We start from the raw sequence: 13,892 nt of genomic DNA, 5'->3' as shown, positions 1-13,892 counted from the left end.
ATTTATTTATTTTTTTAAAAAACCTCAAAGCAGTTTACAAAAAAGTAAGATTCTTAGTAAAAAACAATTACAACATAAAAAATATTAAAAACCAGCAATGAACCGAAAGCACGTCAGCATTCTCGCTATCTGGACAGGCTTGCCTAAAGGAAAAATGTTTTTAGTAGGCGGAAAGAGTACAGTGAAGGCACCTGCCAGATTTCAATAGGCAGGGAGTTCCAAAGTGCAAAGGTGCTGCAACACTAACAGAATGATTTCTTACAAATGCAGAGCAGGGCGTTATGCAGCACCTGTAACAATGCCAGGAAAATGCCTCCCCTGCTCCATGAATTGTCAACAGTGGTGGCACCAGAAAAAAATAATATGGGTGGGGGGCACAGAAGGGGTAAAATATGTTTCTAGTTGGCTGGTCTGTGTCCCACATGCTAAGGCCTCTGAAAGAAAAATAACAGTAGTCCAGTAGGAGTCCAGATTTTTAAAACAACAACATCCTTCTCATGCCAGTGATCATTGTAGTACCTTGTGGCAGGGAGTTCCAGGAGCCTATTATGGTGAGGATAACAGGGTGGCCAGATGCCTTCCAGCAATGAGGACAGTCCTCTCTTTGAAGGCCCAACCCAGTTCAAATATAAAGAAGGGAGATCATACATTTGTGATTCAGTAGTCAGGCAGGCTTAACTCTCTGCTAAAGTCAGGGTTAGGTCCAATGCCACAAGCCTGCTCCACACAGCTGCCAGTAACTGAAATGCTTCTATTTGCAAGGCTCTGTAGAGCTGTCAAGCAGGGATCCTAATTCCGGGTCATAAGAACAGCCTGCTGAATCAGACCACTAGCCCATCTAGTCCAGCATTAAGTTCTCACAGGGGCCAAGCAGATGCCACAATGCAAACAAATCAGGATGAGTGCTCCATAAACAGGTGGTCCCCATTGCAATGCTGTTCACACTAATCCCTGTAGGAAGAGTTTTTTGTCAGGAGTTTTGGAAGCCCAGCTTCAGATCACCACTCAGTCATGAAGCTCCCTGGGTGACATTCGGTCACACACCCTCTCTCAGCCTTGCCATCCTCACAAGGTTGTTGTGAGGATAAAATGGGGAAGAGGACCATGTGGATTATCCTGAGCTGCTTGGAGGAAGGGTGGGTTAATGAACGGATGATAGCAAAGTGGACATCCAACGAAGCTGGTCTTTGGAAGATTCAGGACAGGTAAAAGAAAGTAATTCTGTTGAGGAATGTTGGAGAGTATGTCGTGCAACTCAAAGTTAAACTGTGGAACTCACTCCCACAGGAGGCAGTGATGGCCATCAACCTAGATGACTTCAAAATAGGATTAAACAAATTCATGGATAAAGGCTGTCAGTAGCTATGCTCTGCCTCCACACTTGGAAAAGTTCTTGTGCTCAGCTCTCACTTTCCTTTGCAGAGGTTTTATTTATTCTACCTCGTGATTTGAATCCTGCTTTCCCCGCCTCGTGGCTCCCATCTCTGGTTTTGAAGTGTTCAAAGGGCACAGGGATTTTGATACCGGAAAGCAAAGTTAAAGTTTTATCATTGGTGCCTCCTCCCTTTGCATTTAATGTTTCACCTCACCTAAGTTTCAGGCTGTGTCTGCCAAGGGGGAGGGGGAAGGTCCGAATTTGAGGGCACAGCAGTAGGGAGCAAGGTTCAGACACCCCAAACTATCATATTTTACTGGCATATTTGCTAAAAATATCAGACTTGTTTGGGCCACCTTTTGAATTCCCCCGCAAAATGCCCCCAATGCTGTGAAAGGCTTGTGTTGCTCTATTTGCCAAGGCTGGTCCCATAAATTCCACGTGATCTCTTAACTATTCTGGAGCCACCCAGTCAAAAGTCTCCTGCTGGCACCCGCTTTCCACGTTTCCTTCAGAGCTCCAGGTCCTGATGATGGCAGAGCAGCTATTAAAAGAAATTGAGGCTGCAGGCATCAGGGACCTATCAGAAAAGAGGTCCCTGGTGATAAAATGGGTAAAGGGGCAGTTCCCAGGTGTGGAGGTGATCACCACAGAAACCCTTCAGCAGTGGATGAAGGAAAAACCAGAGGAGCTGATCATTCTTGTAAGTAGCAACTTCTTGCTGGCAGGAATAGTTAAACTGCAGAACTCTCTTCTGCAGGAGACCACCAACCTAAATGGCTTTAAAAAGATGATTAGGCAAATTCATGGAGAAGAGGGCTATTGATGGTTACCAGCCAAGGTGCCCATGTTCTGCCTCCACAGTCGGAGGCAGAGTGGTCAGTTGCCAGGAACAGGTAGTCAGCTAAAATGAATTGAAGGCTTCAGGGCCAACTGTATCCATAAAGGGACTGATGTACAGTGGTACCTCTGGTTACGTACTTAATTCGTTCCGGAGGTCCGTTCTTAACCTGAAACTGTTCTTAACCTGAAGCACCACTTTAGCTAATGGGGCCTCCTGCTGCCGCTGCGCCACCGTCGCATGATTTCTGTTCTCATCCTGAAGCAAAGTTCTTAACCCGAGGTAATATTGCTGGGTTAGTAGTCTGTAACCTGAAGCGTATGTAAGCTGAAGCGTATGTAACCCGAGGTACCACTGTACTCTCAGAATCTCTGATGATTAAGAGAAGGTTAGAGAGATCAAAATTTTGTATGTTTTTGCAAAGGGAGAATTTGGGAAATATGACCTGTCTGGCTTAAAGACTAGGAAAGATATGAAAGGGGTCAGCTTGGAAGCATCTAGATAAAATTGCAGTGATGAGTAGAAGGTATGGTTCTGACAAGGATAAATCTTTACAAATATTGCCTTTTGATTTCCTGTCCTAGTGGACTGTTGTTGGGGGGGTGTTGCTGTGGGTACAATTATCTTATATTCAGTAAAGCACTGGATATTTTGCTTAAATGTGGGTTATGTGATAGCACCACCAGGTGGATTCACAGCTGATTGGGAAACACCCAACCAAAAAAAGTGTATTTCTCATCAATGGTTCCTCATCTAATGAGAGGGAGGTTTCTACAAAATCTGGGCCACAAATTTAGAAATGGATGCAGCCCAGTCCTGTGCCTGTTTAACCAGGAGGACGGCTAACTGAGTCCCAAAGCAGGTCTGGGATTGCAGGAGCAGCAGCACCCAGCTTCTTCCCAAAGGAATGCTTTTCAAGGCACAAGGGTGTTTGAAGTGGGATGGGGACAGCCTTGGGGATCCCTGTGGCACTGGCCACCCCCAATATGTTGATGCCAGGCCTCCCGGAGCACATACTCCCCAACATTTCTCTCATGAAAATAGGGACGTCCCATTCCACAATGATAATTTTACTATTTATACCCCACACTTCTTACTGGGTTGCCCCAGCCATTCTCGGCAGCTTCCAATATATATAACAGCATAATAAAACGTTAAACATTATACAGGATTGCCTTCAGACAGCTCCAGGGTCTGATAGCACCATACCCTCCAACAGTTCTCCAGTGAAAATAGGGATATCCTAAGGAAAAGTGGGACATTCCAGGATCAAATCTGGAATCAGTGGCCTCCCTGGAAAATAGGGACACTTGGAGGGTCTGAGAGCATTCCCAGCAACCCTTTTCTTCTTTGACTCGCTTCAGATATACAAATGCTTCGGATTGCAGAGCCTCCGGACCCCATTAAAGAGTTTCATTTTCATCCCAGTCACGTTTCCTATTGTGGGCCTTCATTCATGAGCCCGGGAGATATTGCCAGGCTCTCCTCCTCCTCTGTGGGTCTGTTTGAATGAGGCTTGGTTGCAAGACCCTCTGCTCCACAAAGGGGTCAGGACACCCATGGCTGCTTCTCACTGCATTTCAAGGTGAGAAAGTGCCACAGAAAGGGCCTCTGTTGATAGCCAAAATCTGAGTTGCCTACTGACCCAGATTCTCCCCCCTACATCAGGAGGATAAAACAACCTCTGTGGTGTAACCCACAGAGTCAAACAAGCAGGATTTCACTGGACGTTCCTTGGGTATGTTATTTTTAAAAACTGCCATTTATACAACAGCCTCAACGTGTCCTTTTTAGAAACGGTTTTGCTATTTTTGCACGAGGAGATATCATGTAACTGTTTTAAGCGGCATCCTATAATCTTCCCCATTCCAAGAAAGTGTTTAAGAAATGAGTTTTAGAAAGGCTCCTCCTGCTGACTTATTCTTAGCTTTTGTTAACATGGCGGGAGAGGGTATCTCTTTACACAAAGTGGTTTTAGCAGTTGAGAAACTATCATCTTCACAAAGCAAAGAATGCCATCCCTCCCCAGTAAACACAGCCTCTTCCTCCGGCTAAAAGGAGGTGGGGGCAGCCCACCAGACAAACCCACAAGCTCACTTTCCCACGTGGGACTTCAGGGGACAGCCCCCGGCAGGATGCTTTGGCCCTTCGCCGGGCCAAAATAAACGGCAGCGTTTTCTATTCCAGGCCACCGAAGCCAGGCCAATTTTTGCTTTCATAAAGGATAAAATATGCAGGACAAAGATGGACCCAAAAGTTGCATCTGTTCTGTAAAACTAGCTTAGCTGAACATGGAAGAGAATAATAGAATCATATAATTGTAGAGTTGGAAGGATCATCTGGCCCGACCCTTTGCAATGTAGGAATAAACAGTTGTCCCACAAAGGGATCAAACCTGCAACTATGGCAATATCAGCACCACACTGAGCTGTTCAGTATCTGACCGTTATTAATTTGAATGAGGCAGCTAATTTAGGGTGTCGTCTTGAAAGGGCAGCTACCCTGTTACTTTTTAATTTACAATCATTGTGTTTTTACTCCCAGGTCAAGGTGATTGTGGAACTTTCTGGTCAAAATGATGTAGCCAACTTTGGGTACAATTCTCCTTGATAGGTGTGAGTGTGACATTGGCTGCTAAGAACATTAGAAGAGATTTGTATCTGGTTCAGGGCAAAAGAGGGCTCACTTAGTCCAGCATCCTGTTCTCACATTGGTCAGCCAAATGTCCTAAAGGAAAGCCCACAAGCAAGCAGATCCTGAGTTCAACAGCAGCAGTCCTGACCCTGAGCTCCTGCTGTGATTCCCAGCAACTGTGTGCTTTCCCACTTCAGGCAAGAAAACCATTTGGAGCTAGGCCTGGACTTTAGGTCTGCTGCACCAGAAACGGGGGAAGCCCTGGCAATCTCCTGTAACATTTTACTGTTGACCCCGTTATTCCACCTGGCTCCATTTTGCTGCTGCTGTGTACTGTGTTCATTTACTTTGAAGGGGAGGAATTCAGGAGCATTCTGGGAAATTAACCTGCTCTGTCATCCTGTTGACTGAACTGAATCCGCTTGCCCAAGGCTTATCTGGAGGAATGAAATGATGTTTGGTTGCAGTGTTGACATGTCTCCCTAGTAAACATTTTCCTCAACCCACCCCCACCCCCACTTTCCCAGCACATTTCCCATCACTTCCCAAACTGCAAAGAGCCAGGGGGTTTATCTTTTAAAGTGGATTTGTTGCACCATGGCAACAGATTGCCTGAATTTCCGGTAGGTGCTCAGATCCCTCCCACAAAATCTTGGCAGTCTTGGGGGTGCCCAAAGTGACAGGGAAATGCCATAAAAAGCTTGGAATGAATTGGTGATTAAGAAGAAAGGCATATAAAGAGCCCACAATGGAATCAGGATGAATGCAGGACAGATGCGCATTGTCACATGTAACCTCCCCACAAGCAAATCGGAATGAAGGCCAAGAACATTCCCTACAAAAATGTGAAAAGAAGACAAGAATAATGAAGCAGCATGTTTGCCTTATAAGGGGTCCCAGGCTGAGGGGAGGCAGGAGGCAAGTCAAGTGCTCCTGGATGACTCCAACAGTCTCTCCCCTGATGTGTCCACGTTTGTAGACACACCTCTAGTTTGGGGGAGGGGACAAGTAACAAATAGAGAACAGGGGATGTTCTGATTTTTCCCATGATAGATTGATTGTATGGTTTGTTTTTTTCAATATCAAATGTCAAATTCATTTGTTTTTGGTGCTGATGCTTTACTGGAGCCCTAAGCATGTGGTTAGCCTGCCTGTTGGGCGTCCAACACTGGCGTTATGCGTTTTTTAAAAAGAGAGAGGAAAAAGCCGATCTTTGGAACCAACCACATTCTCACAATCAACCCACCATGGTGTCCCAGCATTCCAAAGAGCTTGATGGGGCCCAAAAATGTCCTTTTGACCTATATGGTCCCTGGGGCTGACCTACAGCTGCCTTGCCTTCTACCTTAGGACTGGGCTTGGCCCCAGAGAGAGGCACCCATTGTGTGCCAGAACGGAGATCAGCACTGGGGAACCCAGAAAGGAGGCCAAGGAGGCCCCCTTCTCCGTTTGACTCAGGCCAGGTACAATTCCAGGGCTCAGGTTGCCAGAGAGGCCAGCGTCTCTCTTTAGAATCAGCCCTTGCAGCCAACCAGTCTCCCAGCTGGGCCCAGCCAACAGAAGCATCTCTTTGCTCTCCTTCAGGTCATACTGACACAACCGCACCACAGATATTTTAAGCCTCCACTGCTTGAAATAAACGCTGCTCGATTTGCAAGTCGGTTTTGTACAGCAGGCTCTTTTCCAACCCCTGGCAACACAAGTGTGTGCGGTTGTGTCAGTCTGGTCCCTATGGACGTTGTTAGTGCCAGTCTCCAAAACAAATACCCTGAGGGTGCTTTCAGGCACGAGACAGGACTGACTTTGTGGCTCATTTTGCAAATTTGTGCCTGGTAGCCATGAATAGCCCTCTTCTCCATGAATAATTTGTCTAATTCTCCTTTAGAGCCATCCAGGTTGGTGGCCATCACTGAGGGAGGGAGTTCCACAGGTTAACAATGCACTGCCCTTCTATCATGTCACCACTTGCTTTTCTCTAGGCAAAAACCTCCCAAACGCTGCTACCTTTCCTCATAGGAGAGTCGCTCTATCCCCTTAAACATTTAGGTTTCCCTCTACTGAACCTGTTCCACAGCTGTTCCACCCTCCCTGCATTCATGCTGTCAATAAACTATATCCATCACACCCCAATATCTCTTTCTGGATTAGTCAAATCTAGATTAATCGTTCTTCTTTTTTTACTCAGTTTACATCTCTTTGCAGCAGCTTTCCTGAGTCTTCACTCATTTGCCCAGTTTGGACAGCTGCTCCCTTGGGAGCTCTCCAGAGGGCCCCTTCTTCGGATTTCATCATCGTGAACCGTATGGGGATGATCCACAAACTTTGGCATCCCTTCAGCTCACAGAGACTCGGATAATTGTAGAGTTGGGATGGACCCCCCCAAGAGTCATCTAGTCCGGCCTGCGTGCAGGAGTCACAGTTAAAGAATGCCCGACGCATGGCCATCCAACCTCTCTCTTAAAACCTCCAATGAATAAGTGTCCAACTTCTTCCAAGGGAGTCCATTCCTCTGTAGAACAGCTCTCACTTTCAACTCTGGTCATAAACGTTCAGTCACAACAGTCCGGTTTACTGCTTAGCACACTCTGCTGTGAATGCGGTATTACCGGTATCTATTTCCTTTTACCCTCCTTCCAATAACAGAACCTGCTTCCAAACTTTAAGGGGACCTCTGCTCTTGTTCCTTTACAATGAAGTATTTTTCAGGAGCTGTTGAGGAGTCACTGTGTCTATCTTTTGTAAGGACAAGTATATTGCTTGGGATTCATTCATTCATTTTACTGCATTTCTGCCCCACCTTTTCTCCTCAAGCAGCACTGGGTGGTGCGTACCTGGTTCTGTCCCTCCTCATTTAATCTGCACAACAACCATGTGAGGTTGGTTAGGCTGAGAGAGTGACTGGTCAGCCAGCAAGCTTCATGGCTGAGTGGGGATTCGAACGCCGGTCTCCCTGGCCTAGTCCGATACAGCACTGGATCTCTATTGGTTTTATTGTGTGGGGAGTGTAAGCATCATCCATCCCCCCCCCCAATCTGTCTGAGAATAAATCGGTAGGCTTCTGGTGTGAGAGAATGCATGCAGCACATTCAAGTGAAAAAGGATTTGCTTTCACTTGCTTGCCAGAACAGTAGAATGTGTCTGTCATATGGAAGTGGGAGAACCCTTTTGAAAAGAGTAACCCTATCAAACAAAGTGGGGCTTACTTCTGAGGAGGCTTACCAAGGAATGGGAATTCTAACCTCAGGTAACCCTGGTGCAAATGGAAGCAAGGCGGTCTTTATTCCAGATTATCGCTAACCCAGAATACTTTTCTTCCTGGTTCTGCCCTGCTAGAATGCAGCCTTTTGCTTTGGTCCAAGAATTACTTAACACAGAATTCACCCAGAAACCTTCAGAGATTCTCTCCTGCAAAGGTCAGGCAAAATTTGCAGAGAGTTTCACTTGCAAACAGGCCATGGAAAGAGGGTGTGCATAGAAGATGCTTATTTATAACCAGCCGAGGACACAAGCTGCAATTTCTCGACTCTTTCTCTGTCATTAGGCAGCAGGAGCAGCAGTAAGATCATAGGGATTCCTGCATAGAACAGCAGAGCCTTGATTAGAGGTTTGGCTGATCTGGCCACCAGTTGTACTGAGGGTTGGGAGTAGGGAAGGGAGCAGCAGGTGATGCTGCGGAACTCACAAAAGCTCCATTGTATGAATGCCTCTGAATCACAGACTTGTAGAGTCGGAAGGGACTCCCAAGGGGCATCTAGTCCAACCCCTTGCAATGCTGTAATCACAGCTCAAAAATCCCTGACAGATGGCCATCCAACCTCTGCTTAAAACCCTCCAAAGAAGGAGAGTCCACCACCTTCCAAGGTCATCTGTTCCACTGTTGAATGGCTCTTATCAGTGCTTTTTTCTGGGGGGACACAGGGGTATGCATACCCCTAAACATTTCATGAATCTAAGTTTGGCCCCATTGAGGGGCAGTATTTCAATATGAGTAGGAAAATGAGAGTACCCCTAAACATTTATTTTTAAGAAAAAAAAGCACCGGCTCTTACTGTCTCAAAGTTCTTTCTAATGTTGAGTTGGAATCTTCTTTCCTGTCATTTGAATCCACTGGTTTGGGTCCCCTGCCTCCGGAGCGGCAGAAAACAAGCTTGCTCCATCTTCCATGCGACAGCTCTTTGGGAATTTGAAGATGCCTGTCAAATTAACGCTCAGTCTCCTCCAGGCTAAACATACCCAACTCCCTCAACTGTCCCTCATAAGGCTTGGGCAGCTCCAGTGGGCAGAACTAGGAAGCCAATTTCCACCAATCATTAAACACCAAACATTTTGCTCTCTTCTTCTTGTTGCCTCAGGACACTCGGACTTCAGCTGAGTTTGACGTCAGCCACTTGCCGGGTGCCATTTTGGTTCCTCCCGAAGCAGATGCCTTGCTGGAGTTTTTCAAGACACGGCTTGCGCCAGGTATAGCCAACTCCTCATGTGGTGAGATCCTCACAGTCTTGCCAGCAGGACTCTGGCAGGGGTTCTGTGGTGGGACCATCTCATCCATCAGGCGGGAGAACCTGGTTAACTTCTCCACACAAATCATGAAGGCACTAATGCTTCTAAATAAATGATGTAAGATATAATAATATTAATAATTTTTTATTTATACCCCTGGCCTCCCTGGCCAGAACCAGGATCAGGGTAGCTAACACCAATAAAATTACAATAAAACATAATAGGAAAGGAGAGTATTTCAGTTGAACATAATAAAGTTTTTTAAAAAAAGGTTAGAGAGAACAGAAGAAAAGAAGTATATCATACACTATTTGTCAACTGAAATACTCTCAATAAAAAAATTAAAAGTAAAAAAATGAAATTAAAAATGTATTACGTTTTGGAACAGCAGTTTTCAAGATCAATGACAATCCACGATGCTTCCTTCCAGCCTTCTCATTTATACACATATTTTGTTATTTATAACTGTCCTGGTGTTTTGCAATTCTCTTTTCGCAACAAGACGAAACCAGCCCTTTCTCTCTATGGACGCAGAATGAATGGGTCTGGGGTCTGCAAGGCCTAAGGCTTTATGGCAGAAAGCCATTTCTCCCATATATATATATATATAGATATATGGAGAGTCAGCCTGAAGGTGGGCGAAAAGGTGAAAAGTTTAAAGTGTGAAGGAAGTGCAGGTGGAATGTTTGAAGGCTTTTAACCAGCAATGCTGTTTCCCTGTGTTTTTCCTACAAAGCTAGTTTCTTGTGACGTCTAATTAACCAGGTTGTAATAACTCGGTCATCCTGATAAGAGCTGTTAAGTTCTGCTTGTGAGCAGCACACCCATTAATCAGCTCAGAAGAGAGTCAGGATGATGTGAGTTTTCTCCAGTCCAACTATGCAGACTTTTACTCTAATCACTTTTCTCTCACACACATCTCTGTCTCTTCCAGGGCGGGAGGAGGAGGGTCCCAGCAAGCCCATCATTTGCTACTGCACAGTGGGTTATCGGTCGTCCATGGCAGCTCAGCTCCTGGGCAGCTACTTCTCCAAGGAGGCTGGGAAGAACTGCATGGCGTCGCCCAAGATCTACAACGTCTGTGGTGGCCTGGTGGCTTGGGCCGTTGAACGGAGGCAGATGGTGGACAAGCAGGAGAGGCCCACCTCGGTGGTACACCCCTACAGCCCCACCTGGGCCAAGCTCCTTGAGCCTGAATTCAGGGCAGAGATCTGAGGAGCAGCTTGAGCTGAGGCAGGGGGCCTTCCTGGCAAATTACCATATTTTTTGCACCATAACACTCACTTTTTTCCTCCTAGGAAGTAAGGGGAAATGTCTGTGCGTGTTATGGAGCGAATGCCTGCGAGTGGCGGGGGGGATCTGCTGCAGTCGTGAGCAGAGGATCCATGGTTCCCCTTCCTTCCCTCCTCCGTGGTTACAAAGCATGGATCCACATGGATCCTCAGGATTTTTGCATTGGGCTACTCCAAACTCACTGTCAGATCACATGTCTGTGGCCACAGCATGAACCACAAAAATCATATATCCACTATTTCGTTTAGAATATTTTTTTTCTTGTTTTCCTCCTCTAAAAACTACGTGTGTGTTATGGTCTGGTGCGTGTTATAGAGCGAAAAATACAGTATTCCAAAGCAGCAGCAGCAGGTGACTGTCAGAACACACAAGCACCCACCCCATCCTGAAAGTAGCATTTCAAGGACTCTCAGGCGTTGCAAAAGAGACTTGCCAGACAGTTCAAGTCTTGCAGTGTTTGCAACAGAATATTTTGGGAAACGAAGCAGGGGCAAGCCAGTGTGGTGTAGTAGTTAAGAGCGGTAGACTTGTAATCTGGTGAACCGGGTTTGATTCCCCGCTCCTCCACATGCAGCTGCTGGGTGACCTTGGGCTAGTCACACTTCTCTGAAGTCTCTCAGCCCCACTCACTTCACAGAGTGTTTTGTTGTGAGGGAGGAAGGGAAAGGAGAATGTAAACTGCTTTGAGGTTTTGCGCAATCAGGCACTGTATAAAGTCTATGAAATAAAGAAATGAAATAAAACGATGGCTTAGATTCCTCAATTACAGAACTCCCTTGGGAAATGAGGGCTGCATGTTTCTATCACATGGGTGCCAAATAGACAGCTTACTTCTTTGTTATGTTTTGGGAGTTACAATGAGACTTATATGCCCTGATTATCCTTAGTGAGGTGGAAAACAGGGGCTTTCTGCTATTCTGCTGAAATTTAGTGTTTCAGTAGAAAGTATTGGTGAGCCAATTGAGAGAGATGGTGTTTATCTCATTCCGCTTATACATTCCCTACTTGGAGGCTCCTGTTGCAGGATGCTCTGTGCAGGGAATCAGTCAGCAGGTGGGTGTTATGTTGTGCTTGGGGACAGGGAAATGGAGCAGACAAAGGAGAGGGGAAACGGAGCGGGCAAAATACGCCAAGTGACTTGAATTGCGAATCTTTTTTTAAAAAGGACATAAGATATGTAAATAGAGAATACCTAAGAATTCCTCTTGAGCATTTTGCTCCTGGAATGTCAATAGATTGGGTAAGCCAAGGAAGTGAAGGAGAGTCTGGAATGCTCCAAAACAAAAAACCCCAGACTTTATAATGCTGCAGGAAACTCAGTTTTAAAAAGAGGCTTGAGCTATTAACACTTATAAATATTTCTTGAGGCATGTGGTATTCAGTCACAGGCACCTCTAAAGCTGGGAAATATTTGCATGTCCCCTCATGTATCATTTAAAGAGGATGCAGTTCTTACGCATTTCTTAAAGGGATCCTACATGAGGGAAATTCATTGGGATTGATCTATGGCCCAAATAAGGACAAATAGGTGTTTTTAAAACCTGTACAGTATTTGATCTTTTATGAGGCTTTCAACAGGGACTCTTTATATAGGTGGGAATTTGAACTGGGTCTTGGACCTGAAAGATGATCTGAAAGGAAAGTGGTGAGCCACAGCTACAAAAAAATCCATGTAGTTTAGCAGAACTTTTAGTTTTTACATGGTGATTTTTGGGAAAGTATTTCTCTTTCTGCTGTCAGGATTGCAACACATATATTAGAACTGACTGCTTTGTTCCTCTGATTTGATTGACAATACCAAGCACACACCCCCCCCCCTTTCCACAGTCTCTCATGGCTTTCTCCTTCAAAGCCTTAAGGGTGAGAAATTTGCCTTTTAAAGGCAGCAATCTCGGAGTTGCCAAATCTTACCTTTCAGGTAGGAATTTTGCAATGGGTGAGGCAACCCTCGCTGGTCACTGGAAAAATCCAGCATAAGTCAGCACCATTTTAAAACAAAAAACCAAAACCAAAACCCATGTTTTGTCCCAGAATGCACCTAAATCCAGGCATGTGAGATTAAAACAGGGGGAGAAAAACAGATAAATTTGTTCAATCCTGGAGTTCATCTCCATTGCTTTTTGGGATGCCCTTTGCCTGCTTTCAGGGTCCTTTCCCCCTTCCATAGAGGGATGGAAATATCTGGTGCTGATGACACAGGTGGGGAAAGCTGGAAGTGGGGGAGCAGCAGTGAAGACCCACATTTTTGGCTCAAGAGAGCAGCCTCAGCTGGCAGAGACTGGCCTACTTCTTACGTTCAGCAACAAATACTTCAAGTCCTTCCCTAGCATGGAAAGGCCTGGAGCCCCCTGGCCGCCTCTGCCCATCCCAGGAGAAAGAAGCTTTGCAAGCCCCCCTGCTTAAATTAACTCATAAAATATATTGTTCCACACCACCCCATTCTCCAAACAGTGAGAGATTCCAGGGTTTCCAGGCTCGTACCCAGCGTTTGGTTTCCTTGGAAGGAAGGTCAGCAGAGACTGTGGTGTGTTTGGGATATATGGCTTTATTTACACATATATACATCCTGAGCATAAGATGAAGGGGCTCCCAGCATCAAACACCCCAGCAGATCTTTCTTCTCAACTAGTCGTAACTTTGGGTCCAGTACAGAACAAGCAGGTCTGTGTGTATCCGGCTTCCAGCCTGGCTCCAGTTCATCTCATCCACATTACTCTGGTTCTTGTTTGCCTACCTAGCAGCCTGGTGAGGTTGGTGGAGGAAAGGTCCACTCATTAGCCTGGAGGGCACCAACACAGTGGTAGCTCTTGCAACCCAGCTCAGTCTTTGGGGATACAGATGAGGACACTTAAGTTGCCAAATAAGGTCACTTGCTGTCTTACCAATAAACTTGTGTGACTAGTTCAACAACAGCATCCTTTACTAGATTGCAACCATCATTGGGCACAGGACCCCCAAGTATTGGAAGAGACTCAGGGCATCATCCAGACGAACCCCTCCCAAAACCTAAAACAATATACAGTGGGGAAGATCAACGCACCCAAGGTTTGCAATCCAAACAGAAGCAGAGAACTCAGGGCAGGAGGCTTCATTTTGAGGTTTCATAGCAACAACAAACGGAGCTTCTTCTCTCTCCCTCTTCCCCTCTCTCTGTAGCCTCCTAGTTCATCATTCTGGCAGCTTCCCACCACTCCAGCACTATGGACGGAGGACTGGACCTTAATTGTCCTGCTCTCAATCCCTCTTTGG

At 45.9% G+C, this 13,892-nt stretch overlaps 1 protein-coding gene across 4 annotated transcripts; it reads left to right on the top strand.

Annotated features, from left to right (window-relative positions):
* Positions 1-105: 105 nt before the first annotated feature.
* Positions 106-10,601, top strand: LOC308574094 (tRNA uridine(34) hydroxylase-like). Of its 4 annotated transcripts, XM_081171557.1 has the most exons (5): positions 106-342; positions 1,073-1,205; positions 7,494-7,588; positions 9,203-9,311; positions 10,285-10,601. In XM_081171557.1, exons 3-5 carry the CDS (start codon positions 7,541-7,543, stop codon positions 10,563-10,565), a joined length of 438 nt encoding a protein of 145 aa, XP_081027683.1. In that variant the 5' UTR covers positions 106-342; positions 1,073-1,205; positions 7,494-7,540; the 3' UTR covers positions 10,566-10,601. The 4 variants fall into 4 exon arrangements, with proteins under 4 accessions (XP_081027683.1, XP_081027682.1, XP_081027681.1 ...); XM_081171556.1 differs by having other exon boundaries at positions 106-1,205; XM_081171555.1 differs by lacking the exons at positions 106-342; positions 1,073-1,205; positions 7,494-7,588 and adding an exon at positions 1,508-2,078.
* The last annotated feature ends 3,291 nt before the right edge of the window (positions 10,602-13,892 follow it).

The sequence above is a fragment of the Podarcis bocagei genome (genome assembly GCF_964188305.1).
Source record: "Podarcis bocagei genome assembly, chromosome: 15".
NCBI classification, from domain to species: Eukaryota; Metazoa; Chordata; class Lepidosauria; order Squamata; family Lacertidae; genus Podarcis; species Podarcis bocagei.
The sequence above is the reverse complement of the archived record's forward strand: the minus strand, read 5'-3'. Positions and strand labels throughout refer to the sequence as shown.

What these genes read in the sequence shown, in the direction of transcription:
- LOC308574094 (XM_081171555.1), top strand. Translation starts at nt 1,905, where the DNA reads ATGATGGCAGAGCAGCTATTAAAAGAAATTGAGGCTGCAGGCATCAGG. An exon ending in CAGAGGAGCTGATCATTCTT is followed by an intron (nt 2,079 to 9,202) that starts GTAAGTAGCAAC and finishes TTGTTGCCTCAG; the next exon opens with GACACTCGGACTTCAGCTGA. An exon ending in CAAGACACGGCTTGCGCCAG is followed by an intron (nt 9,312 to 10,284) that starts GTATAGCCAACT and finishes TGTCTCTTCCAG; the next exon opens with GGCGGGAGGAGGAGGGTCCC.